Raw genomic sequence first — 22,683 nt, 5'->3', positions numbered from 1 at the left:
CATTCAAACACTAAAGTTATTTTAAACCAAACTGTTTAATAATCATAACTGTAAGAAATGAAAGTAAAATTCTGACAGCGATAATATCTAGTTTACCTCATGATTAAGAGAAGTAAAATAAAACTTGAATTTTAGATTTAAAAATCTAAAACCAAAACTTCTGAAAAGGCATTTAAAATTATTTACAATCTAAAAACTGATAAAAAATAACTTTTTGTAATTTGTAAAAATTTGGTAACCTCTAAGATTACTTCACTTCTATTTTATAATTTTATAAGTCCAAAAGAAACAGATATCCAAGACTCAATTAGATTTTTTACCGTTGTTTTTTTTTTTTATGATTTTAATATTTAGGGTTGAAAGAAGAAGAAAACTAATGGGAAAAGAAGCAAAAAATGAGAACTGGCAAATGAGGTGAAGAAACATTTGTGTGACTGAAAGCCCACTTCACCCCTTGACCCCGAGGCCCCCGGGTGCTCGGACAGCCAGGCTGGGGACAGCCCGCAAGGCAGAGGCCTCGCGAGAACAGACATCCCGCACGCTCCTGCGGCTGGGCTCGAAAGCAAGCTGAACTCCTGCTCAGATCAGGCTGGAGCCTCAAGCGCTTCCCGCCTCCTCATTAAACAGAATTCTGAAGCTGTACTCAAAGGATTTAAATACATCTGAGGCAAGTACAAAGAAAAAAAGAAAGAATGGCTAAGTCAAAATTAGATACTCCTATTTAAATTGGACTTTCTAGGTTAACATTTCCTATTTTCAAAGATACAATTAAAATGTTTTTAAATATGAAAAAAATTTAAATTAGATTTTAACTTTGAACTGTATTATGTTTGAAAGAATATTATTAACCCAAGCTGAACTGAAATAAGCTGAACTTTTCAGTTTTTTAAACGAGTAACAAGAAGACACTTACTAGAGTGTCTAATCTTACAGTAGCCGGAAATCTATCTGGAGGTTATTCCGAATGATTTAAAAAAATTCTTCTCAACAAAGAAACCTGTATTATTAATCTAGATTATGTCAGTAAAGATGAAAGATAGGCTTGGTTTTCTTTTTCAGGTTAGATATGCACTCAGAGATAAAACACCTATAAAATAAGTTACTACAGAGAATTAAGAGCACGTAGGCCTGATAAATCCTGTTATTCACTCTAAACTCAGTTTCACAAAGTCAAATCCTTCCCTCCCTTTAAATAGGACAGATTAAATAGTTACAGACATATCCTTGAATGTCGGATAAGTGTAAGACTTTGACTTTTAATTCACAGACTTCTATGCCACTCGAGGGTTTCATTTTGTTGTTTTGAGAACAAACATATAACTAGTTTAAAAACATAAAAAGAATACATGACAGACCTAGTCAAGATGTGAGGAGACTCATTCCTTCAGCACATATTCTAACATTATATTGTTAAGGTGACATCAAACAACTAAGAATGCTTTTGAGGGTAAATTAGGGCTTGAGTTTGACTTTGAGACCTACAGCAGAAAAGCCGACTAATTTAGACTTCCCATTTATTGACTTACACTCAGGGAATTTTACGTCTCCACGGTTTCGCAGGATGCCTCCGCCCCCAAAGCGCCACTGCCACGCCCACGTCCCCTCCTCCGGAACCGCCCGGCACAGCTGCAGTCCCCGCTCCTCTCTAAACCCTTCCCAGGGCGCCCTGTCCACCTGCTCTCCGAAATCCTGAAGGACTTACAACCGCCTCACAGACTTTACACCTGCAACGCGGGTATTTAATGTGGGTGTTTTCAGTCTGACCAATTCAATTCGTACCTCCATAAAGGCAGGAACTTAACGGCCTTGTTCTGAACCAGACAAGACACAAACACACGCACACAGACACACGTATATATGGTTACGCACACACATAAATATATTCACACAGACATCTATACTTTAAATCTACTGTTGGACCTGTCTCATATGGTAGTTACTGCGAAGTACAATAAAAAACATGAAAATGTTTTTTAAAATCTAAGGCTGACCTAGAGGTATGTGTGGTGTCAATGAGGTCATGTTACGTGGCAGTTCAGTATATGTTGTATGATTACATTTATTTTTATATAAAAAGACATTTTTAGAAAGGAAACTTAAGTTGTTGGTACTGGTTACCTTAAGGAATTGAGAAGGTTAAGGAGTTGACAAAGGGTATTCTTATTTTTTTATCTTACATCCTCAGTGCCATCTGAATTTTTCCCATCAACATATATTTCTTTTTAATAAGTAGGTCTAAATTACCAACTTCTCACTGTCTAATGCGCAACCCCGAGAGGAAGATGGTGAAGATGTCCCCTTACCGGATGATGTAGCCCACCAGGTGGTCAGTGTGGGGCAGCACGAACAGGGACTTGCCCGAGAGCTCGCAGGCGTTACACAAGGCCGCAGCCCTCTCCGAGGCCACCACGTCTTCCCCTGTGGACACGACCGCAGAGACAGAGAGAAAACAAGTAACGTATTCTAACTGAGCAGACCCCCAAATCTGAACCACATAATTAAGAATAAAAATCCAAACCACTTTGATGCCAGCAGGGCCCTGGGGGTCCTTGAGAGCACTGTGGGGTCCTGAGAAGTTACACAACTCTCACCTGTTAGGAAAACACTGGCATTCCCTACTGAGCCAACACAGGCTAAGCAATGCCAACACGTACCGCGTAACTACTTCCAAACCCTAACCAAAAACGGAAGCCGTATTCATGCGAGTGGGTTTAGGATGTTATAAGTGTCAACACACAAACAAAAAATATTTTGGCCTTTCAATGCCTGAGAAGGTAGAAGAAACAAGCACTTGAAACTAAGACATTTTCTTTATAGGAAATTAGAAATTCTATTGTGGTTTTTTTGGCCCTTTTGCAAATGAAGGAAAAAGATATTACATAAAGGAATATACTTTCAAAAAGATCTCAGAGCCTGACCAGGCGGTGGCGCAGTGGACAGAGCATCAGACTGGGATGCGGAAGGACCCAGGTTCAAGACCCCGAGGTCACTAGCTTGAGCACGGGCTTATCTGGCTTGAGCAAAAAGCTCACCAGCTTGGACCCAAGGTCTCTGGCTTGAGCAAGGGGTTACTCAGTCTGCTGAAGGCCTGCAGTCAAGGCACATATGAGAAGGCAATCAATGAACAACTAAGGTGTCACAACAAAAAACTGATGATTGATGATTCTCATCTCTTTCCGTTCCTGTCTGTCTGTCCCTATCTATCCCTCTCTTTGACTCTCTCTCTGTCCCTGTAAAAAAAAAAAAAAAAAAAAAGATCTCAAATAAGCAAACGATTTTTAAAAATCGAGTGAATAACTTTTGTCACCTGCTATATGCCCAGATTAGGAGGTAAGTGAACGGGGAATAGGACTTAAGAAGACTGGCATCCTTGAATATTCTTCATTTTTTACCAATAAGTACTTCTGCATGCAGTATTAGTACCTTTTAAAGTTAACACACCATCTTTCCTGTAACTGAATGCATAAAAGATTTCAACATTAGGCCCTGGCCCAGTAGCCTGGCTGGTCAGAGTGTTGCCCGACACGCCAAAGTCACAGGTTCGATTCCGGGTCAGACACACACAAGAATCAAACAATGAGTGCGTAAATAGGTGGAAAACAAACCAATGTTTCTCTCTCCCTTCTTCTCTCTCTCTCTTTTAAAAAAATATTCAACATGAAAAATTCTGCTCCTTGGTATTAAGCAATTAGTTATTAATTAACTTTTTAATACCTGGGGGCAAAGGGGTCTTCTTCTGAATTAGGACCACTGCAACTTTAGTGTTTCTCCCTTGCAAACTTTGCCTGCAGGGGAAAAATGATAACGTTAATTACATAATTAAATTGTTTTTTAAAAATGTAGTCAAGGCATTACACAAAATACAAGTTTGATAATCTAGAGACAGATAAATTTCAACTAAAATCTCAAGATGAGAGGAAATCTTTTATATGCAAAAAAACATATGACACAATCATTTAAATTTCAAAAATATAATCTCACATCATCAAACTTCTAATGCTCACCAAAGTCGGCTTTGAAAGCAAGTTTAATATACACTTTTATGTAAAGGTTATAATATACTATCTTTACAATGATACATTACACATTAGTCAGTCAAAAGAATTATTTTGAAACTGAAATGGTGACAGAGCAAATTACTGTATCTTCGTAAAATAGAAGTGCAATAAAACGCATTTGGAAATTCAGATCAATTTAACTTTTAATTGCTTCACACTGCTTCGCCTTGTATAAATTACTATGAATGCTTGCTGTTTGGCACTGAACACGTTTCGCTGGAGGTCAGCAGTCCCCAAAGTGGCCACCACCGCAGCCTGAACAGCAGCGAGCTGCCTTCAGTCAACGTCAGTAGACAACAGACAGGTACAAGCTAACGGGCGAGTGGACCCGCAGGGCCCGGACCTGACTGTCTCCACTCCGGTGGCGCGCTCGGACCTGACTGTCTCCACTCTGGAGGCGCGCTCCGGACCTGACGGTCTCCACTCTGGAGGCGCGCTCCGGACCTGACTGTCTCCACTCCGGCGGCGCGCTCCGGACCTGACTGTCTCCACTCCGGCGGCGCGCTCCGGACCTGACTGTCTCCACTCCGGCGGCGCGCTCCGGACCTGACTGGCTCCACTCCGGCGGCGCGCTCCGGACCTGACTGTCTCCACTCCGGCGGCGCGCTCCGGACCTGTCTGTCTCCACTCCGGCGGCGCGCTCCGGACCTGTCTGTCTCCACTCCGGCGGCGCGCTCCGGACCTGTCTGTCTCCACTCCGGCGGCGCGCTCCGGACCTGACTGTCTCCACTCCGGCGGCGCGCTCCGGACCTATCTCCACTCCGGTGGCGCGCTCCGGACCTGACTGTCTCTACTGTGGCGGCGTGCTCCGGACCTGACTGTCTCCACTCTGGAGGCGCGCTCCGGACCTGACTGCCTCCACTCTGGTGGCGCGCTCCGGACCTGACTGTCTCCACTCTGGAGGCGCGCTCCGGACCTGACTATCTCCACTCTGGTGGCGCGCTCCGGACCTGACTGTCTCCACTCTGGTGGCGCGCTCCGGACCTGACTGTCTCCACTCTGGTGGCGCGCTCCGGACCTGACTATCTCCACTCTGGTGGCGCACTCCGACTGCTTCTCCTTCCACTGAGGCTCGTCCCAGTCCAGCTCGTAGAACACAACCACCAGGGCCGGCACCAGGTTCAGGTGTTTGTTCATCCAGCCAGTCTTCAAGATCCCTTTCGGAATGTACCATTCATATGAAGTTCTCTGCAAACAGAGGCGAAAGTGGCAGAGTCACGTGATGGCGGTGGCAGCAACACCTGCTCCCCCCCCCACTCTGTGCATTTGTCTCATCCAGCATACGAACGAGCCATGTTTAAGAGGAGAGAATCCCAGCTTAAAGAGATTCGATAAGAGCTACAAAGTCCTAGAGGAAGACAATCTCAACCCCAGAGCTGTGACAATTTCCATTTAAAGAATGACCACAGCCAGCCTGACCAGGCGGTGGTGCAGTGGATAGAGCGTCGGACTGGGATGCAGAGGACCCAGGTTCCAGACCCCGAGGTTGCCAGCTTGAGTGCGGGCTCATCCGGTTTGAGCAAAGCTCATCAGCTTGGACCCAAGGTCTCTGGCTCGAGCAAGGGGTTTCTCGGTCTGCTGAAGGCCCACAGGCAAGGCACATATGAGAAAGCAATCAATGAACAACGAAGGTGTTGCAACGAAAAACTAATGATTGATACTTCTCATCTCTCTCTGTTCCTGTCTGTCTGTCCCTGTCTATCCCTCTCTCTGACTCTCTCTGTCTCTATTAAAAAAAAAAAAAAAAAAAAAAAGAATGACCACAGCCAAGTGTTTCTGATGAGGTCAAGAGTCTCACACACACTGGAAGCACACAGCCCTTTTCAGGATTCAACTTATACTCCTCACCATTCCGGTTTCTGTTCTTGTTAAAGCTGGTCAAATAAACTATTACCTAAAACCCAACATGGCTCATTTACTTCAAGATCTATTGCCAGGATGGTGTTCCACCTTCCTCGTGGACAGAGGGAAAATGACAGACAATCCTTACACAGAAGTATAATGGCACTACTCGGGTACGCATTATGCGACAGGTTGCGCGATAGATGTGTGAGCCGGGGGAATTCCGGTGACATTTCAAAGTGCTCCCAAAACCCCTGCACTCAGACTACCCCAGCTCATGTTGGTCTAACATCTCCTTTAAGTCAGGAATGACCAGAACAGTAAGGAAACCTGGCATAAAACAGAAAAAAACTTGGGGACTAAGAAAAGAAGTGGCAAAAGGAAAATGAAAAGCCCCTGAACTGGAGAACTGATCGAAAAGAAACTGGGTGAGCTGTCCTGGGCCACTGGCCTTTCTGGACGCAAACATCACATTAAAAACAAACAAACGTCTAAGGGCCAGGAGTGCTGTTCCCTGCACAGTCTCTGAGACTGCTCAGTCTCTACAGCTCGGTACACGACACTGTGTCTCCAGTATGTGGGTCTCAGACACACAAGCAGAATGAGCTGCTGACAAAGCCATAGGCCTTGTCCTCCCAGACTTGAACCAAGGAGGCCTGGCACGCACATGTTTATAAACGCCCCAGGTGATGATGAGGCACTTGGGCCAGAGGCCAGACTGTCAGAAACACTACTCTAGGGCAAATGAGTAATTAATTAATTTATTTATTTATAAAGGAGAGGGATAAGGAGGAATTTTGAGTAGTGTGCCTTGTTAACTGACTGTCAGACCAACCTCACAAGATTATAATAAATAACAAATCAATCAATATACATAACTTCCTTAAAAAAGTAAATTGACAGCTCTGGCCAGACAGTTTGGTTGGTTAGAGCTTCATTCCAAAGCACAGAAGTTGCCAGTTCGATCCCCGGTCAAACAGAAATGGATCTATGTTCCTGTCTTCTTTCAAATCAACAAATTTTTAAAAAGAACTACAAAATAAAAGTAAACTGATCTACTAAGTACTATATGTGTAGTAGCTGTGATTATTAGTTCTATATGATCATTATAGTAATTACTTTTCTAGGTAAATCAGAGTCTCCGCTATGGTGTTCATCCTAAAAATCAGTTTTGAATTCAATACCTTTCCTCATTCCACACTGAGTACACTGTTTTAGTTTATGTAGATCTCCCCAAGGACGGAGCACATCTTATTTAAGTTTCTACTACCAGCCTATTGCATAGTTCCAGGTACCTAACACAAAACAAGTGTTAAAAAATAATGCGTGGGCCCTGGCCGGTTGATTCAGCAGTAGAGCGTCGGCCTGGCGTGTGAAAGTCCTGGGTTCGATTCCCGGCCAGGGCACACAGGAGAAGCACCCATCTGCTTCTCCACCTTCCCTCTCTCGTTTCTATCTCTCTCTTCCCCTCCCGCAGCCAAGGTTCCATTGGAGCAAAGTTGGCCGGGGTGCTGAGGACAGTTCCATGGCCTCCACCTCAGGCACTGGAATGGTTCCGGCCCCAACAGAGCAAGGCCCCAGATGGGCAGAGCATCACCCCTTGGTGGGCATGCCAGGTGGATCCCGGTTGGGCACATGCGGGAGTCTGTCTGCCTCCCAGCTTCTAACTTCGGAAAAATACTAAAAAAAACTAAAAAATAAAAGAAAATAAAAATTGTGCAGGAAATTGAGCCAAACTTGAAAGGCCATGGATTCTGTAATGATACTGGTAACAGTGAATGGAGAATGTGAAAACTTCCTCTTAGAGAGGGCTTTACAGAGACTTGTTTTTTCGTTAAACAAATGAAAATAGAAAAACCTAGGCTCACAGTATAAAAAGCTTAATAATTATAAAGTAATTATTCCTCTGGGGTTAAAAATAACACTATTATTAAACAAACCTGTAGTGCCTTACAGACATGAAAAGCCCAGGGTTTTCTATATACATCACTGCAACCATCACCTTGATACACTCAGGGGTTTTCCAGCACAGACAACAGGAACAGAAAAGATACACGCACATAGAGGGAGAGAGGGAGAAAAGCAGAGCACCCACGCCACCATGTCGTTACCTTGGGTCTACATTTGGGATACTCGTGGTCACCTGGGAGCACCTTGAAGGAAATCGGAACCCGGTCAGCCCTCCGATTGGCACAGAACGCGTCCCAGACAGCTCGATGGACAGCATTATAAACCACATCCAGGCCAGTGAGAGTAACAAAAGCCATCGGCCGACAACATAATTCCACCGGGAAGTCCCACTGTGTGGGGATCATCTTCAGGGCTCTATGGAAAACCTGAAATACAAATGTTGATACATTCATAACTATTTAAAAAACCCGTATCTATTTCTAATATATGAATCTCCACCATTTAAAGAAAACGTTACAAAAACAGGGAAGAATCTGAAGTGTCTGCAAACTGCTGAGCAAATAAAAAAGAGATCAAAAGTATTTGAAAAGCTTAATTCCCAAATTGATCTACTGAAATTTAGTAACTATTGGTATTGTATTTTTTTTTAAAAATCATTCATATTACAAATCTTGTTAACTTTAAGACTAATCAGTATTTTCAGTAACATCTCAAGATGCACAGAACTTTGAATTGAGCAAACCAAGAAAGCAAGAATGTCATCAAATTAAAATAGGTCTCATGACCTACTTCAGCTATAAGGCAAAATAATTGACTTAGATATACAGTAAAGTATAATTATCTCTAGTTTCTCTGTGATTGCTAACATCTAATTTATGAATTCCTGAGATGTTATTAAAATAACATGCTAATTATCTAAATAGAATTGGCCCTTCATGTCCAGGGGTTCCACATCTGCAGATTCAACCCTGTCATGTACCCTATGTGCATTTTCTAGCAGCCCCACTAAAAAACTAGAAACTGGGGCCCTGGTGGGTTGGCTCAGTGGTAGAGCGTCGGCCTGGCTTGCAGGAGTCCTGAGTTGATTCCTGGCCAGGGCACACAGGAGAGGCGCCCATCTGCTTCTCCACCCCTCCCCCTCTCCTTCCTCTCTGTCTCTCTCTTCCCCTCTCGCAGCTGAGGCTCCATTGGAGCAAAGATGACCGGGCGCTGGGGATGGCTCTGTGGCCTCTGCCTCAGGCGCTAGAATGGCTCTGGATGCAACAGAGCGACCCCCCCAGAGGGGCGGAGCATCGCCCCCTGGTGGGCATGCCGGGTGGATCCCGGTGGGGCGCATGCGGAAGTCTGTCTGACTGCCTCCCCGTTTCCAGCTTCGGAAAAATGGGGAAAAAAAAAACAAAAAACCAGAAACTGGTAAAATTAATTTTAATACTGTTCTATCTAGCCAATGTATCCATAATATTATCGTTTCAACATTAATATAAATGCTATCAACAAGAAATTTTACTAGTTTTGTATTAAGTTTTCAAAATCTGCTGTGTATGGTACACTCATAGTGGACCTCATTGGGTCTAGCCTATTTCAAATGCTCCACCGCCACATTTGGCTACCGAGCTGTCCATGCTGGACAGCGCAGCTCTTAAGTTATTGCAATTCTGCCCCCAAAAATTACCTTATGAAAATTGCATCAGAAATTCTTGCCACATTCTACCTTAAAAGCTTTGGCATTTGAAATGGGTCCTGCTTATTCTGCAGCAAAGGAACGGGAATGGCAAAGGACAGGTACAGAGGTTGCGGGGATCTCAATGAAATTTCCAGGCCTCCTGGAAGAAGCCAATGACGTGGGGAAAGACGCAGAAGTAGTAAGTGAACACCTGGACGGGAGACCATGAAGCGCAAGGGAAGTAATCTGAGGGCTGGCATGGCAGGTCAGAATAAGGAAGGCTCTTAGAAAGGACGGTGATACAACGCAAAGAAAGGCGACCTATTCAAAATGGACGATAAATGTATGTGGTCACTATTTTTTAATGAACGGAGACTATTTTTTAGTAAACGGAGGTTCAGGGTGTAAGACAAGGCTAATAAAGGCTACGATTCGAAGAAGTTCAACTACAAAACGACCATAAAAGGAAGGACAGTTGGAGGCCTGAATAATGGAGGAAAAAAAAAGCTGATGCTGAGGACGTGAAGCAACAACCGCTGTAAGAAAGGGGATCGTCCCACGGTCGCCGAATTCTGCGCTGGGAACGCCTATCAGGAAAGGCGGAAAAATAACGCCGGAGCCTTAAAAGCCCCATCTTCCTCCCCATCCCCCTTTAACCCGGAGGCCCTAGTTAGGACGTGCATTGAGGCTAAAAGAGAAATGCCAGCACTGCACCCGCTGACGCCTTTGGAAAGGCAGGCCCCCCAAATCTGCACTGTTAAGAGGCAGCTCTCTCCCTCGGCGTTGTTGCCTGGCCCTGCAGGTCTCCGGGCCCGGACTCACCCAGGCCGCACGCCCTGGGCCCGCTGCAGCTGTGGCCGGTCACCCCCAGCCGGGAGGGCGCAGGAGGAAGCAGGCAGGGGTATCTAAAAAACGCTAAGGCCCGTCCCCCTAGCCACCGCCGCGGAGCCGCTTCCAGCGAGCAAGACTTCCCCGGGTGCCCAGGCGCAGGCACAGGAAGCACTTTCTGGGCATGAGTGACAGCGCTCTATACCAATCGCTACCCCGCAGCTTTACGCTGCTCCACAAGACGTACGGATGACGCTCCATTTCCTAGGGGAGAAGGAGCTGGGGCGGAGAGAGAAGGAGCCAATAAAAGGAGCGAGAAAGAAGAGAAGGCGGGGCTTCTGCGGCTACGGTCCTGCTGTCTCTTTTCAGACGCACCGGTGCCCCGCCTGTCGCGGCCCGGGGCTCCGCGCCCACAGCGCTTCTTCTCGCCGCGCGACGGCCGGGGGTGCGCGTGGCTGTCGTCTGCGGTGCGAAGCGGGTGCCTCCCGCGGCCGAGAGCGCGGAACACGGGCGCCCCGGCCTCCGGGCCACGGCTCGCGCTTTCTCTTCGTAGTCGCGAGCGCCGTCCGCCCGAGAGGCGCCCCGCGACCCGCGCGATGAGTGCCAACGAGGACCAGGAGGTGAGCCCCGGGGCTGCACGCCCCTTTCCCCGCGCAGGCGCGGTGCCCCGGCCCCGAGAGGCTGGCCGCCCATCCCCTCCCCCCACCGCCGGCCCAAGTGCCACCCGGCGCCCTGACGCGCGGCCCCGCACGTGCCCTCGTCCCCTCAGCGGACCGAGCCTGGCAGCGCGGCCCCAGGCGGACCGATGCCCCGCGGGCGGAGGCTGGCCGTACACCCGCCGCTGCCTCCCCGCTGTTGTCAGTTTTGTCGCCCCACGTCTCCTTAATCTTCGGAACCAGTGTCCTTGGTCCGCGACCCGGTGGCCTTGGTTCGCCTTAAGCCCCGTGAGCTGCTGAGCGCTTGTTAACCGAATTACGTCAATTAGAACCGGATCGCCTTTCCGTTTTACATCTGTTGTCATGTAGAGAGAGTTATATATAATAGTTAAATTTCTGATGTTGGAAAAGAATGACGCGAGTGTCCCCGGGCTCTGGCCACACTGTTTGGTGGAATTACTCATCCATCTGGTAGTTGTCCAGTGGAGACGACGTTTATTTTGATCATACGGAAAGTTGAAGGGGATGCTGCGTGTCATCTCGAGGGGGACCTTCCAGTTTTGTAATGTGGACGGATGGAGAGAAGGTCTGCAAAGGTAAATCGCTGGCTCCAGGGCTGCACAGGGGTAGAGGCAGGTCTGGAGTCTGAGTCGCCAAGGCAACCGGTAGTTTACTATTCCTTTAGAATAGATTGCCTGAAAGCTCGCACTTTTACGCGATAGATGTAATAGCATCTCTGGATTGTAAGTTACCTTTACAGCACCCGAAGTCCAACAAGCCAGTTGATACCTGGATCCCTTCTAAAATATTCCTGCCCGGTGAGTTTCTAAGCCAAGATGTGGAGTTCTTGCTATGCAGCATGGAGCATATCTTGTGATGTGCCTCAGAGTTGGGCCCCTGGACCGCTGCTGTAGAACCATGTGGGTGGGTGTTGGAAGATCAGGCCTGCAAGCAACCTCAGATCTACGGAATCACACACAGTTCCTGTGATGCGGGCCCAGCAATCTCCATTTTCACAAGAGAATTTCATTCAGCGTCCGTATGACTGATTTTGCGATCTTTGAAGTCAGGATTCCTGCTGCATTTTTCAGACCTCCTCTTATACAAATTGGATTTATTTGTTTTTTACCCTTTCTCCATGTTTTTGTTTTTTTGTTTGTAATTCCTCTGGAATTGTGTTTGTGGGCAGATTATAAATTTATGTTCTGTTTTAAAATTGTGGCATCATAGTTCTCTACAGTTAGATTTACTGTCAGCTAAAGCCCTTTACGTGCTTTATGCAGAGTGGTTGGTCTCTCATCCTCCACTCGTGTGTTTAGGCACCTAAGGGTAAGTTCTACTTATCCTGTATAAAGTTTTATCTTGTTAGAATGGTTTTTTCTTGGACTTTTTTTTTTTTTTTTCTGAAGCTGGAAACGGGGAGAGACAGACAGACTCCCTCATGCGCCCGACCGGGATCCACCGGCACGCCCACCAGGGGGCAACGCTCTGCCCACCAGGGGGCAATGCTCTGCCCCTCCGGGACGTCGCTCTGTCCCGACCAGAGCCACTCTAGCGCCTGGGGCAGAGGCCAAGGAGGCATCCCCAGCGCCCGGGCCATCTTTGCTTCAATGGAGCCTCGGCTGCAGGAGGGGAAGAGAGAGACAGAGAGGAAGGAGAGGGGGAGGGGTGGAGAAGCAGATGGGCGTTTCTCCTGTGTGCCCTGGCCGGGAATCGAACCCAGGACTTCTGCACGCCAGGCCGACGCTCTACCACTGAGCCAACCGGCCAGGGCCTTTTCTTGGACTTTTTGAATTCTTGTTCTACTACCGGCATGATTCACTGACCCATCAAATTGTCATCCACAAATCTGGCAAGCACGCTTGCTTTCCCCTTTTGTTCCTGTCCAGGTCATTAATTAAAATATAGGAAAGGATTAAGGACAAAAGGAGTGGCACTATATTTTGAGTAAGTGTGTTTGCTTCAGTCTGACAGTCTCAATTATTTTGATCCAGGTTTGAATTTCTGTAAAGGTAGCAAGACAAATCTGTAGAGCCTTACTGGAATCCAGATTGACTGTTTTCGTGCCTTTCCCTTAACGTACCAATCAAGTTACCCTTGCTAAGAAGGGTTGTTTGCATAAATCTTGTTTTTTATAAGCTTGCTAGGTCTTAGGAACAACTTCTTACTCTCCTAGGTCCTCATAAACACTTTCTTTAATAATCTGTTCTAAAATCTTGTCCACGGCGGTCAGATCCACCCATCTTTAGTTTGTAGAATTCATGGCATGCATTTTTTTTTTTTTAACTAAATACTGTATGTGCCCAAGTGCAGGCTTTCTTTTCTCAGGTATTCATCAGTACTCACCACAGCATTTAGTCTTCTCACCTGTAAGCCCACAGTGCTCTAAGAAATGTTTCCAGGCAAGGATTGCTAGTTAACATTTTCTCTTGCAGTCCTTTCCCCTGTCTTGTGGACAGATCCTTTTCAACCTTTTTCTAACTATCATTTTTTTCAGAGTTCTTTTTGTTTGTGTTTTTTCAAGTTTTGTATCGTTCTGTAGGAAGGGTTACAAGTATAGGTGAGATACATAAGCAATGCTCTTCGTGCTCTTTCTGCTCCAGGCACATGCTCTGGACTTGCTTTAAACCAACCTTATTTCCCCTCCACCCCCACCCCACCCCCACCCCACCCACCTCAATAGGAAGGAGAAGATATTGAGATTTTCCTCATAGGATTGATATTAGAACTAAGTGAGATTATGCACTGGAAAATGGCTAGCAGGGCCTGGCACATCATTTTGAAGTATTAGTTGTATTGTGATGTCTTGGTATATCCACATATATTATAACAGGGGTCCCCAAACTACGGCCCACGGGCCGCATGCGGCCCCCTGAGGCCATTTATCTGGCCCCCACTGCACTTCTGGAAGGGGCACCTCTTTCATTGGTGGTCAGTGAGAGGAGCATAGTTCCTATTGAAATACTGGTCAGTTTGTTGATTTAAATTTACTTGTTCTTTATTTTAAATATTGTATTTGTTCCCGTTTTGTTTTTTTACTTTAAAATAAGATATGTGCAGTGTGCATAGGGATTTGTTCATAGTTTTTTTTATAGTCCGGCCCTCCAACGGTCTGAGGGACAGTGAACTGGCCCCTGTGTAAAAAGTTTGGGAACCCCTGTATTATAAACATCTAAGGCCATATAAGTTAGTCAAGTTTTACACAGTTGAGAGGGCTTGACTCAGAAACTAAAAACCCTCTCTTTCTAATGCATTTATGCCACTAACCAAAACTCGTTGACTCATGTCTTTCAGATGGAACTGGAGGCATTACGTTCTATATATGAAGGAGATGAAAGTTTCCGGGAATTAAGTCCAGTTTCGTTTCAATATAGGGTAAGAAAATGTGTGAGCAGGAGCGTTGACTGCTTTGCTAGAAAAGACTAAAGGTTGCTGAAAATGCTGATTTTGTGAATTTAATGGTTTGGATTTATTATGTCTTTGGATTTTCTGAAGCATTTAAATGAAGACACATCACCATGACATCAATTATTTTTAACTTTTGAAAGTATAATTCAGAAACCTTTAAAAACAAAGATAAACTTGTATTTATTGTACCAGAATTATAAAATGTTATAGATGAAAGAAACCTTTTAAATGGTATGGTTTTACATTGTAATCTGAAAGGACTTTTCTCCTTTAAGATTTTCCATGCTCCCTTAGCTGATAATTGATAACTACTCGGATTAAAGCTAGGTCTCTATTCCAAGTCTGCTACTCTTTTTACTACCCTGTGATGTAGTCAGAAAAAGTTGATATTTTTGTAATCCTGTATGATTAATAGGTATGAATATTTTTTACATATATGCAATGTTGATTTTTCTCTCACCCTGTTTTCATCATGAAACAGTAGCACTACTTCATTTCATAAATAATATAAACCATTTATATAAACAATTATAAGTAATAGTAGTATAGGAAGAATTTTTTGTAAAAGATTTATGGTTATTAACATTGTCACTAATGAAAATAGATTGTGTGAGAAGTGATCCTTGTACATAATTTCTATAGAGTATCCCAGGCGGGGACTCTGAGGTGGAGAGGGACAGAGAGAGTCCCAGGCGGGGACTCTGAGGTGGAGAGGGACAGAGAGTCCCAGGCGGGGACTCTGAGGTGGAGAGGGACAGAGAGAGTCCCAGGCGGGGACTCCGAGGTGGAGAGGGACAGAGAGAGTCCCAGGCAGGGTCTCTGAGGTGGAGAGGGACAGAGAGAGTCCCAGGCGGGGACTCTGAGGTGGAGAGGGACAGAGAGAGTCCCAGGCGGGGACTCTGAGGTGGAGAGGGACAGAGAGAGTCCCAGGCGGGGACTCTGAGGTGGAGAGGGACAGAGAGAATCCCAGGCGGGGTCTCTGAGGTGGAGAGGGACAGAGAGAGTCCCAGGCGGGGACTCTGAGAGGGAGAGGGACAGAGAGAGTCCCAGGCGGGGACTCTGAGAGGGAGAGGGACAGAGAGAGTCCCAGGCGGGGACTCTGAGAGGGAGAGGGACAGAGAGAAGGGAGAGTGAAATCAGACACGTTTAGTAAATCGTATACACTTCAGCGAGTGTTCATTGTTCTATTCCAGTTTCTCTGAAAGATTAAAAGTTTTCAAAATGAGGGGGAGAGTAAAAGAAACAGGAAAGACGTTTTTAAATTACTGAAATGAAGAGGATCATGGTATGTAAGGTACAGACAGCATGGTGACTGTACTTAATGAGACTGGATTGCGTATTTGAAAGTTGCTAAGAGAGTAGGTCTTAATAGTTCTCATCACAAGAAGGAGATTTATAGCGATGTATAACAATGAGTGTTAACTAGATTTATAATGGTAATAATTTCACAATATATACAAATATCGAATCATTGTTATACACTTGAAACTCATACAATGTTATATGTCAATTATATCGCAATGAAAAATAAAAAGAAAATAATTATTTAGGAGTTGCTGTCTAGCGTTGCCTTTTCTTGTTTTCTCTAAATTTCACACTTCATTTTTGAGTCTCTCAGAATTAAAGCACATCAGTTTACTTGTTCCAAATGCCCTTATGATTTAACTGTTGGAAAACTCAAAACAAGGATGAGGTGTTTCAAGTTTGTGGATTATTATTTTTGCCCATTCTTTTCTTGTTCCCCACAGTTGATGTTTTAACATATTTTCAGAAAGCTTTAATTAAACCATATACGTAAGACCTAGTCTTGGTAGAAGACAGGGCTGGACAGAGACCCAGGCCGTGCCGTCGGTGACGGCTGTTGAAACAGACTACACATGAGTTAGAAGTCAGGCCCTCGACTCAGCTCATCCCTGCTGGGGCTTCACCTGGACCCCTGAGCTTTTCCAATGGAACGTTTCTGACCTGATCCAGAGCATTGGAGAGAATTCATCATTTTAAAGATCGTAATTTAATATTCTGTCTTTGTATCACTTTGTACAAGTGGGATTCCCTGAGATTTCCCTTTTCTTCAGATAGGCGAAAACGGCGACCCCAAAGCCTTCTTAATTGAGGTTTCCTGGACAGAGAGCTACCCCCAGACACCTCCGGTTATATCTATGAACGCGTTCTTTAACAACACCATGTGAGTAGTGTGTTCTTCTCATTGACTTTATTTTTTAACACTGTTTTGCTTTGCTCTTAGTGTATTTCTCGTGCCTTACAGATCCTCAGCTGTCAAGCAGAGCATACTAGCCAAATTACAGGAAGCCGTGGAGGTGAATCTGGGCACCGCCATGACCTACACGTTGTTTGAATACGCCAAGGACAACAAAGAGCAGTTCATGGAGAATCACCATCCCGTTCACTCCACGGTGAGTGCAGTTCAGTTGTGACAGGTTTCTTACTGTTTCGATTTTACTCTCTGTAATTAGTTTTTACTAGCTATTTTTTTAAAGTTGGAGGAGACTGTGTTAAAGTGAGTTACATCTGTGTTAAATAAGAACAATGAATTTCAGATTTCTCAACTTCTATGTAACTTTAAAAATTAACTTTTACTCTCCAGATTTTACCCTTCCGAGAGTACTTCGTGTGCCCACCCAAACTGAGATATTATAGAAACAATGTTTATCAAGTTTGTTTCATTTCTCCATAAAGCTCAGAAATAAGGTTTCTTTAGCTAAAATATGTTTGAAGTTTTTTATGAAGACTATTTAGTTGTAAGTCCTGTCACAGTTCAGTTTGAAGGTATTACAGCTTAAGGAGACTATTAATTAGAAAAAATACTTTTTTTCCTAGAATTATTTTAGGAAATATTGTATTTCCCCGTATATATAAGACACTCCCAGGTATAAGACATGCCTTAATTTGGGGGCTCAAAATTTGAAAAGAAATATATTACATAAAGTTATTGAACTCGTTTTTCATCATTTTATTCATCATAAAATTCATACAACTAACTCCTCATCACTGTCTTCATATATTGCCTTGTCCTCAGTTCCATCTATGGCATTTGAAATCCCACAACCACTGTATAAGACCACTAGGTTTTTAGGCCCCAAATTTTTCAGAAAAGGGTGCATCTTATTCATGGGGAAATACGGTAATCATCTTTTCTAACCATGAGCTTCTGTGAATTGGGCCCTTTGCACTGTGCCCTGCACTGAAAACTGTCAGCGATCAGTGTTGAGTTTTGTCTTGTGAACCAGGCTGTGAGCTTTTGACAGCAAAGGCCACGTCTTGTACGTGAGCAGGTCTAGCTCCGCATTCCCAGCAGAGCACCAAATGCCATCAACAGGCACCTGGAGAAGCAGTGGGCGTGGTAGCAAGGTCAAGGGCTGTGGGCCAGACCATGTGGGTTCAGACCCTCACTGCACCACTTCCTGGATGACTTCAAGCAGGTTCCTTAATCTCACTGTGCTCAGTTTCTTCATCTGTAAAATGGCAGTGATAATAGTACCTACCTTATAAGACTGGTAAGGATCAAATGAGTGTGAACATACAACATTCATAGCATTGTTTGCACCTCGTAAGCATTTAAAATTTCATCTATCATAAACTCTGGCTACATAAACTGAAATACAGGAGTAGGGGAAAGTAGGTTTGCAGTTGTAATACAAATAGTAATTAGTGATGATACAAGAATAAACTCTGTTTTGTGTTCTGACAACTTGAAACCTGGTTTTGCTTACCCTATATTTTAAAGATTTCCTTTATTTAGGGAACCAGGATAATCTAGGTAGGCACATGTGATTTTTCCAAATGCTTATTTCAGTTTGCAAATAATAGCATATTAACTAAATTGTAAAATTTCCTTGGAACGTCAAAGCTTCAGCATAATGCTGGTGTCAGCTCTTCCTTCTGAGGGACCTGGTTATAACACCTGCACTGACATTGTGTCCTTCAGTGTGAACTTTTAGAAGAGTGAAACCAATATGTTAAGTTCAGCTGAACTAATCAATGAATAGAACAACATAGGTTTCTTTTATTTCCCAAATCTAAAAATTGCCAACTTACTTGAAGATATAGCCATGTTTTGTATAATTCAGTAAGTTATAAGGCATGGGTCTATATTGCTTTTTTCTAGGCATCCGTAAGCAACATCATCTCAGTTGAAACTCCTAATACAGTTCCTTCAAGTAAGAAAAAAGACAAAAGAGAACAGCTTTCAAAAGCCCAGAAACGTAAGCTGGCAGATAAAACAGGTTTGTGTTGGGTTTTTTTCTCTTATAACAGAAATAAATGTGCCCACCCAACAGTTGCTTTTTAGTGCAATGTGGGTGCTTAATAAGTATGTTTACATTTAGAAGGTTAGTCTCTACTCTTTATTCCTGGAACTATGACTGTGTTAGCTCACAGATGTATATCTGATCAGAGACTATGTTAGCTCACAGATAAATCAATATATTGAAAATATTTCCTACTTCACCACAAGAGATAACCATTTGGGAAGTAGATGAGTGACAAAGTAACTATAAATGAGTCTTGACTTGCAGGGACATTAGAATATTATGCAGATGTGTATCCTACCTGTACCCTCTCTGGTAATTGTGGGATTGTTTGATTTGTTTATCTCTGTGGCAGATATGTGTATTATGGAAAATTTTTTTGAAATACAGCTTTCATTTGAAATAAAGTCTAACCACAATAAATATTTTAATGTTTTTGTCTATAGTTGACTTATTTATACAACTTAACAATTCCTATGTGTCTTAAACCAGAGTCATTTGATAGGAAGCTTTGGAAGAGCATTATAAACTCCAGCTCATATCAACCATTAATATTTATCCTTTTTCTTTATTTAACCTTAAAATTTGTAAATTGCTATCACTCTGTAAGCCTTTTTCCTAGGTAAGGGAAATGAGGGTGTTACCCTGCGTGCCTGTGTACATTTATATACATATACACAGTGTGTGTGTAAATATACCGTCTGTGTATGTGTGTTATTGCTGTGAAATTACAAGCCGCTCTGTATTGAGAACTGAGCCTTTCACATTGGTGAGGAAGTTTATTTAATGCCCTTTGTTTTGTAAAGTATTGGCAGTTTTTTTGGTTGTCTATGTTTTGTTTAATGTCTGGCAGAATTAAATGATAGATAGTAACCCTGTACTGAATTGACCCTCAAAATACATTTTTGGAATTTTAATGGTTTGTGAAATAAAAAGTCTGGAATCCATTACACCAGTGTCAAAAAGGCATTAAAGTGCAGTGTCAGCAACTGAAGCAGTGAGTTGTTAGCCACTACAGTCTGTTTTCTAGAATTTTGGTCAGTCACTTTTTGGAAAGTTTGGCATCTATGGCAGTTCGTTATCTGTTGCTTCCTTACATAATGACCTATGATCATTCCCTTTTATTAATATTTCCCTATCTCCATCTCCTTGATGCCTAAAAGTCACTATCATCTTGTAATTATGGTATAGGAGTTTGTGACTTGGAGCTTGAGTGCTAAATAGTACTTTAATGGGACAGTCATGGATGGCACTGTACGGAAGTTTTAGTGACCAGGATTGGTGATCTGCCTTCATATGCCCCTTGTAACCAGAGGTCAGTGGGGTAAGATTCTTCTTGGCATGAAGGAGAAAAGAACCATTAGCATCTAAAATTGAGCTCCAGCAATACTGCTTCTCTTATAAGAATCATAGAGTTAGTTTGTTTCCCTTGCTGTAAAATTAATGTACTTGTTTTGAGAACAGATTTTGAAATTTTTATAAAATAAGACATATGGCTATATCAAGCATAAGGGAAATCAAGCCATTTTAAATTGAAAATGTTTTAGGTTGTACTTATTAAACTATTCTTTAAATTTGAATATTCTATTTTGTGTGTGTGTGTGACAGAGACAGAGAGAAACAGATAGGGACAGACAGGAAGGGAGAGAGATGAGAAAATCAGTTATTCGTTGCAGCACCTTAGTTGTTCATTGACTGCTTATTCATATATGCCTTGACCAGAGGGCCCCAGCAGACTGACCCCTTACTCAAGTGGGCAACCTCGGGGTTTTGAACCTGGGTCCTCTGCGTTCTAGTCTGATGCTCTATCTGCTGTGCCACCACCTGGCCAGGCTAAATTTGAATATTCTATTGAAATTCAGGCATCCCTGGGTTACAAACGAGATAGGTTCTGTAGGTTTGAAAGTGTGTTAGAATTTACATGTATAGAAAGGTAAAAATAAATAATATGTTAAGACAAATACCCATCTAAGTTGCATTTAATAGGTAAATGTGCCTGTTCCAACTTACAAATTCAACTTAAGAACAAACCTACAGAACCTATCTTAATCATAACTGGGGGACTGCCTATAATGAAATTACTTTTACTTTGTAAGTTATAAATTCTTATATAAAGGTTGAGATGTTTTCAAGCACTCCCAACAGATTAAAGCCCTGTTTAAAAAACATCAGATTAAGGAACAAGTATTTTATCAGAGCACAGGAGTTAATAGGTTTATCAGGCCTCCTCTAATCTTGAAGCCAAACATTTGGTTATAAGGCCTTTTGTCTTGAGCCTGACTTCCTCTTGTGAAAAACGAATACATGCAACAGTGAACTGACACAGCTTATTACTTAAATAAGCAGTTGCCTTGCATAGAGCAGTAGAATCCGTGTGCAAGTACATGAAACTAATAAGTGGTTTCTCTTTCTGGCATTTCCAACTCACCTCCTTTTTTTTTTTTTTTTTAAAAAAAATAATATTAGATTTTGTCTTGAATGAAGACAAGGTCATGTCAAAAGGATGCACGTGAACACTTGGCAAGCGTGCCCAGGAAAACAGTGATATCAATCATAATGAGGATAGACTAGTTTTCCAACTGTGTGATTTAGTTTTATCTATGTTGTGCTGAATAGTGGATAAATCTTATTAGAATATTTATTTTAAAAATACTGATTGGTCTTAAAAATAAAGTTACCATTTTTTTACCCTCTAGACCACAAAGGAGAACTTCCTCGAGGATGGAACTGGGTTGATGTGGTGAAGGTATATAATCTTTATATTCTCATCTTCAAAAAAATTATGACTATTGCCATTGAATAACGGAATTTCTATCTTCCATTTTCTCCCCCTCAACCTCTGGATTTTACTGGGATGTCTGCTTCCTGTCTTACACCCAGCATGTAAGTATTAACAACAATAAAATATGACTTATGTAAGTACATCTTACAAATGGACACGCTAAAAGTATGGCTCTGAATTAGTGGTAATGTGGAAACTGAAGAAACAAGTCACAGGAGAAAATGCTTTGATTTCTTAGTAGAGAGTAAGTACTTAGCTCAGACCCTAGCTGTAGTTCCCCATCATTATCAAGAAAGATTTTCTGTTTTTACTGTTTAAAATGGTTTACTTTCCATTTTGAATTTTTCTGCCGATTACCCTCAATATTTTTCTTGCACAAATTGTAGCTTCATATGTTTGAAAGTCAGTTGTTTGGGCCATGGGGATGCCTTTGCTATAAAAACTGTTTAACATAAACTTTGTGCTTCTAGAATCTAGTACAAAATATTAGCAGGCATGACCTATACAGTTGGAATAAAGGAACAGCACCGCTCGCCTTGGTGGGCAAGAGGCTGATGGTACCCGGATGTCCATGGGGGCGGAGCTTCCCCGGGTGCTCCCCCTGACCGCAGCCCCTCGCCGGTGTGGAGCAGTACTCGGCTGTCCCCGGTGTCCTGAGATAGCTCCCCAGCCAAGCCTGCCCTCTGCTTACACTGCTGCAGGCCCGGGAATGAGCTGGTTCCAGGTCAGAGTGAGGGTGGGTCCCTGCAGTGCAGCAGACCCCGCGCAGAGTGGCAGAGAAATGGCTGGTCCACCCAGAGCTGGAGCGCTCCGCCTTCTCTGGCTCCAGAAGAGTTTTGTTTTTAAGAGCCCTTGTTATATAAATTAGAATTTCAAGCTATAAAAAAATGTCAAATTTAAATAATCCAACATCTTTGGTAGATGAGAAATGATGATTTTGAAAGGGTTACCACTGGACACTGGCCTCAGAATTCCATCATCCTAGGCTCGTGGTTTCCAGGTGTGGTCTGATCGCCCAGCAGGTCCTGGAAACCCGCTCCGTGGCCCTGCAAGGTCAGACCATCTGCATCGTAACAGTAGGGAGCTGTTTGCCTGTTTCCCTCATTTGCTTGCAAGGGTCAGTGGCCTTTGCAGAGGCTGCAGGCGTGCAGTGGAGTCCCTCACGCCCTGCTGTTAGAGCCCTGAGAGAATTGCCCTTTATGTTCTTGTTTATTTGTCAGAATTTTCTAAGATGGTATTTGGGTTTAGGATCTAAATAAATTTGCTT

The 22,683-nt window shown here is 43.5% G+C and overlaps 2 protein-coding genes across 3 annotated transcripts in view; one reads left to right on the top strand and one right to left on the bottom strand.

The window, feature by feature from the left end:
- TRAPPC11 (trafficking protein particle complex subunit 11) overlaps positions 1 to 10,475 on the bottom strand; it is a 42,258-nt gene extending 31,783 nt beyond the window's left edge. The window contains exons 1-5 of the mRNA XM_066235342.1: positions 10,297 to 10,475; positions 8,012 to 8,236; positions 5,077 to 5,246; positions 3,715 to 3,785; positions 2,304 to 2,418 (exon numbers count right to left, since the gene is read on the bottom strand). Of these exons, the coding sequence (XP_066091439.1) occupies positions 2,304 to 2,418; positions 3,715 to 3,785; positions 5,077 to 5,246; positions 8,012 to 8,215 (560 nt within the window). The 5' untranslated portion in view covers positions 8,216 to 8,236; positions 10,297 to 10,475. The remainder of the gene's footprint in view (positions 1 to 2,303; positions 2,419 to 3,714; positions 3,786 to 5,076; positions 5,247 to 8,011; positions 8,237 to 10,296) is intronic.
- Positions 10,476 to 10,639: 164 nt separating this feature from the next.
- Positions 10,640 to 21,452, top strand: RWDD4 (RWD domain containing 4). Of its 2 annotated transcripts, none has more exons than XM_066236528.1 (6): positions 10,640 to 10,922; positions 14,253 to 14,333; positions 16,446 to 16,551; positions 16,633 to 16,780; positions 18,493 to 18,610; positions 21,331 to 21,452. In XM_066236528.1, the coding sequence occupies exons 3-6, from the start codon at positions 16,526 to 16,528 to the stop codon at positions 21,435 to 21,437; spliced, it is 399 nt and encodes a 132-aa protein (XP_066092625.1). In that variant the 5' UTR covers positions 10,640 to 10,922; positions 14,253 to 14,333; positions 16,446 to 16,525; the 3' UTR covers positions 21,438 to 21,452. The 2 variants fall into 2 exon arrangements, with proteins under 2 accessions (XP_066092625.1, XP_066092624.1); XM_066236527.1 differs by having other exon boundaries at positions 16,442 to 16,551.
- Positions 21,453 to 22,683: the final 1,231 nt, after the last annotated feature.

The sequence above is a fragment of the Saccopteryx bilineata genome, chromosome 6 (genome assembly GCF_036850765.1).
Source record: "Saccopteryx bilineata isolate mSacBil1 chromosome 6, mSacBil1_pri_phased_curated, whole genome shotgun sequence".
NCBI classification, from domain to species: domain Eukaryota; kingdom Metazoa; phylum Chordata; class Mammalia; order Chiroptera; family Emballonuridae; genus Saccopteryx; species Saccopteryx bilineata.
This window is presented reverse-complemented; position numbering and strand designations above follow the sequence as displayed.

What these genes read in the sequence shown, in the direction of transcription:
- RWDD4 (XM_066236527.1), top strand. Translation starts at nt 10,899, where the DNA reads ATGAGTGCCAACGAGGACCAGGAG. An exon ending in GTGCCAACGAGGACCAGGAG is followed by an intron (nt 10,923 to 14,252) that starts GTGAGCCCCGGG and finishes CATGTCTTTCAG; the next exon opens with ATGGAACTGGAGGCATTACG. An exon ending in GCGTTCTTTAACAACACCAT is followed by an intron (nt 16,552 to 16,632) that starts GTGAGTAGTGTG and finishes CGTGCCTTACAG; the next exon opens with ATCCTCAGCTGTCAAGCAGA.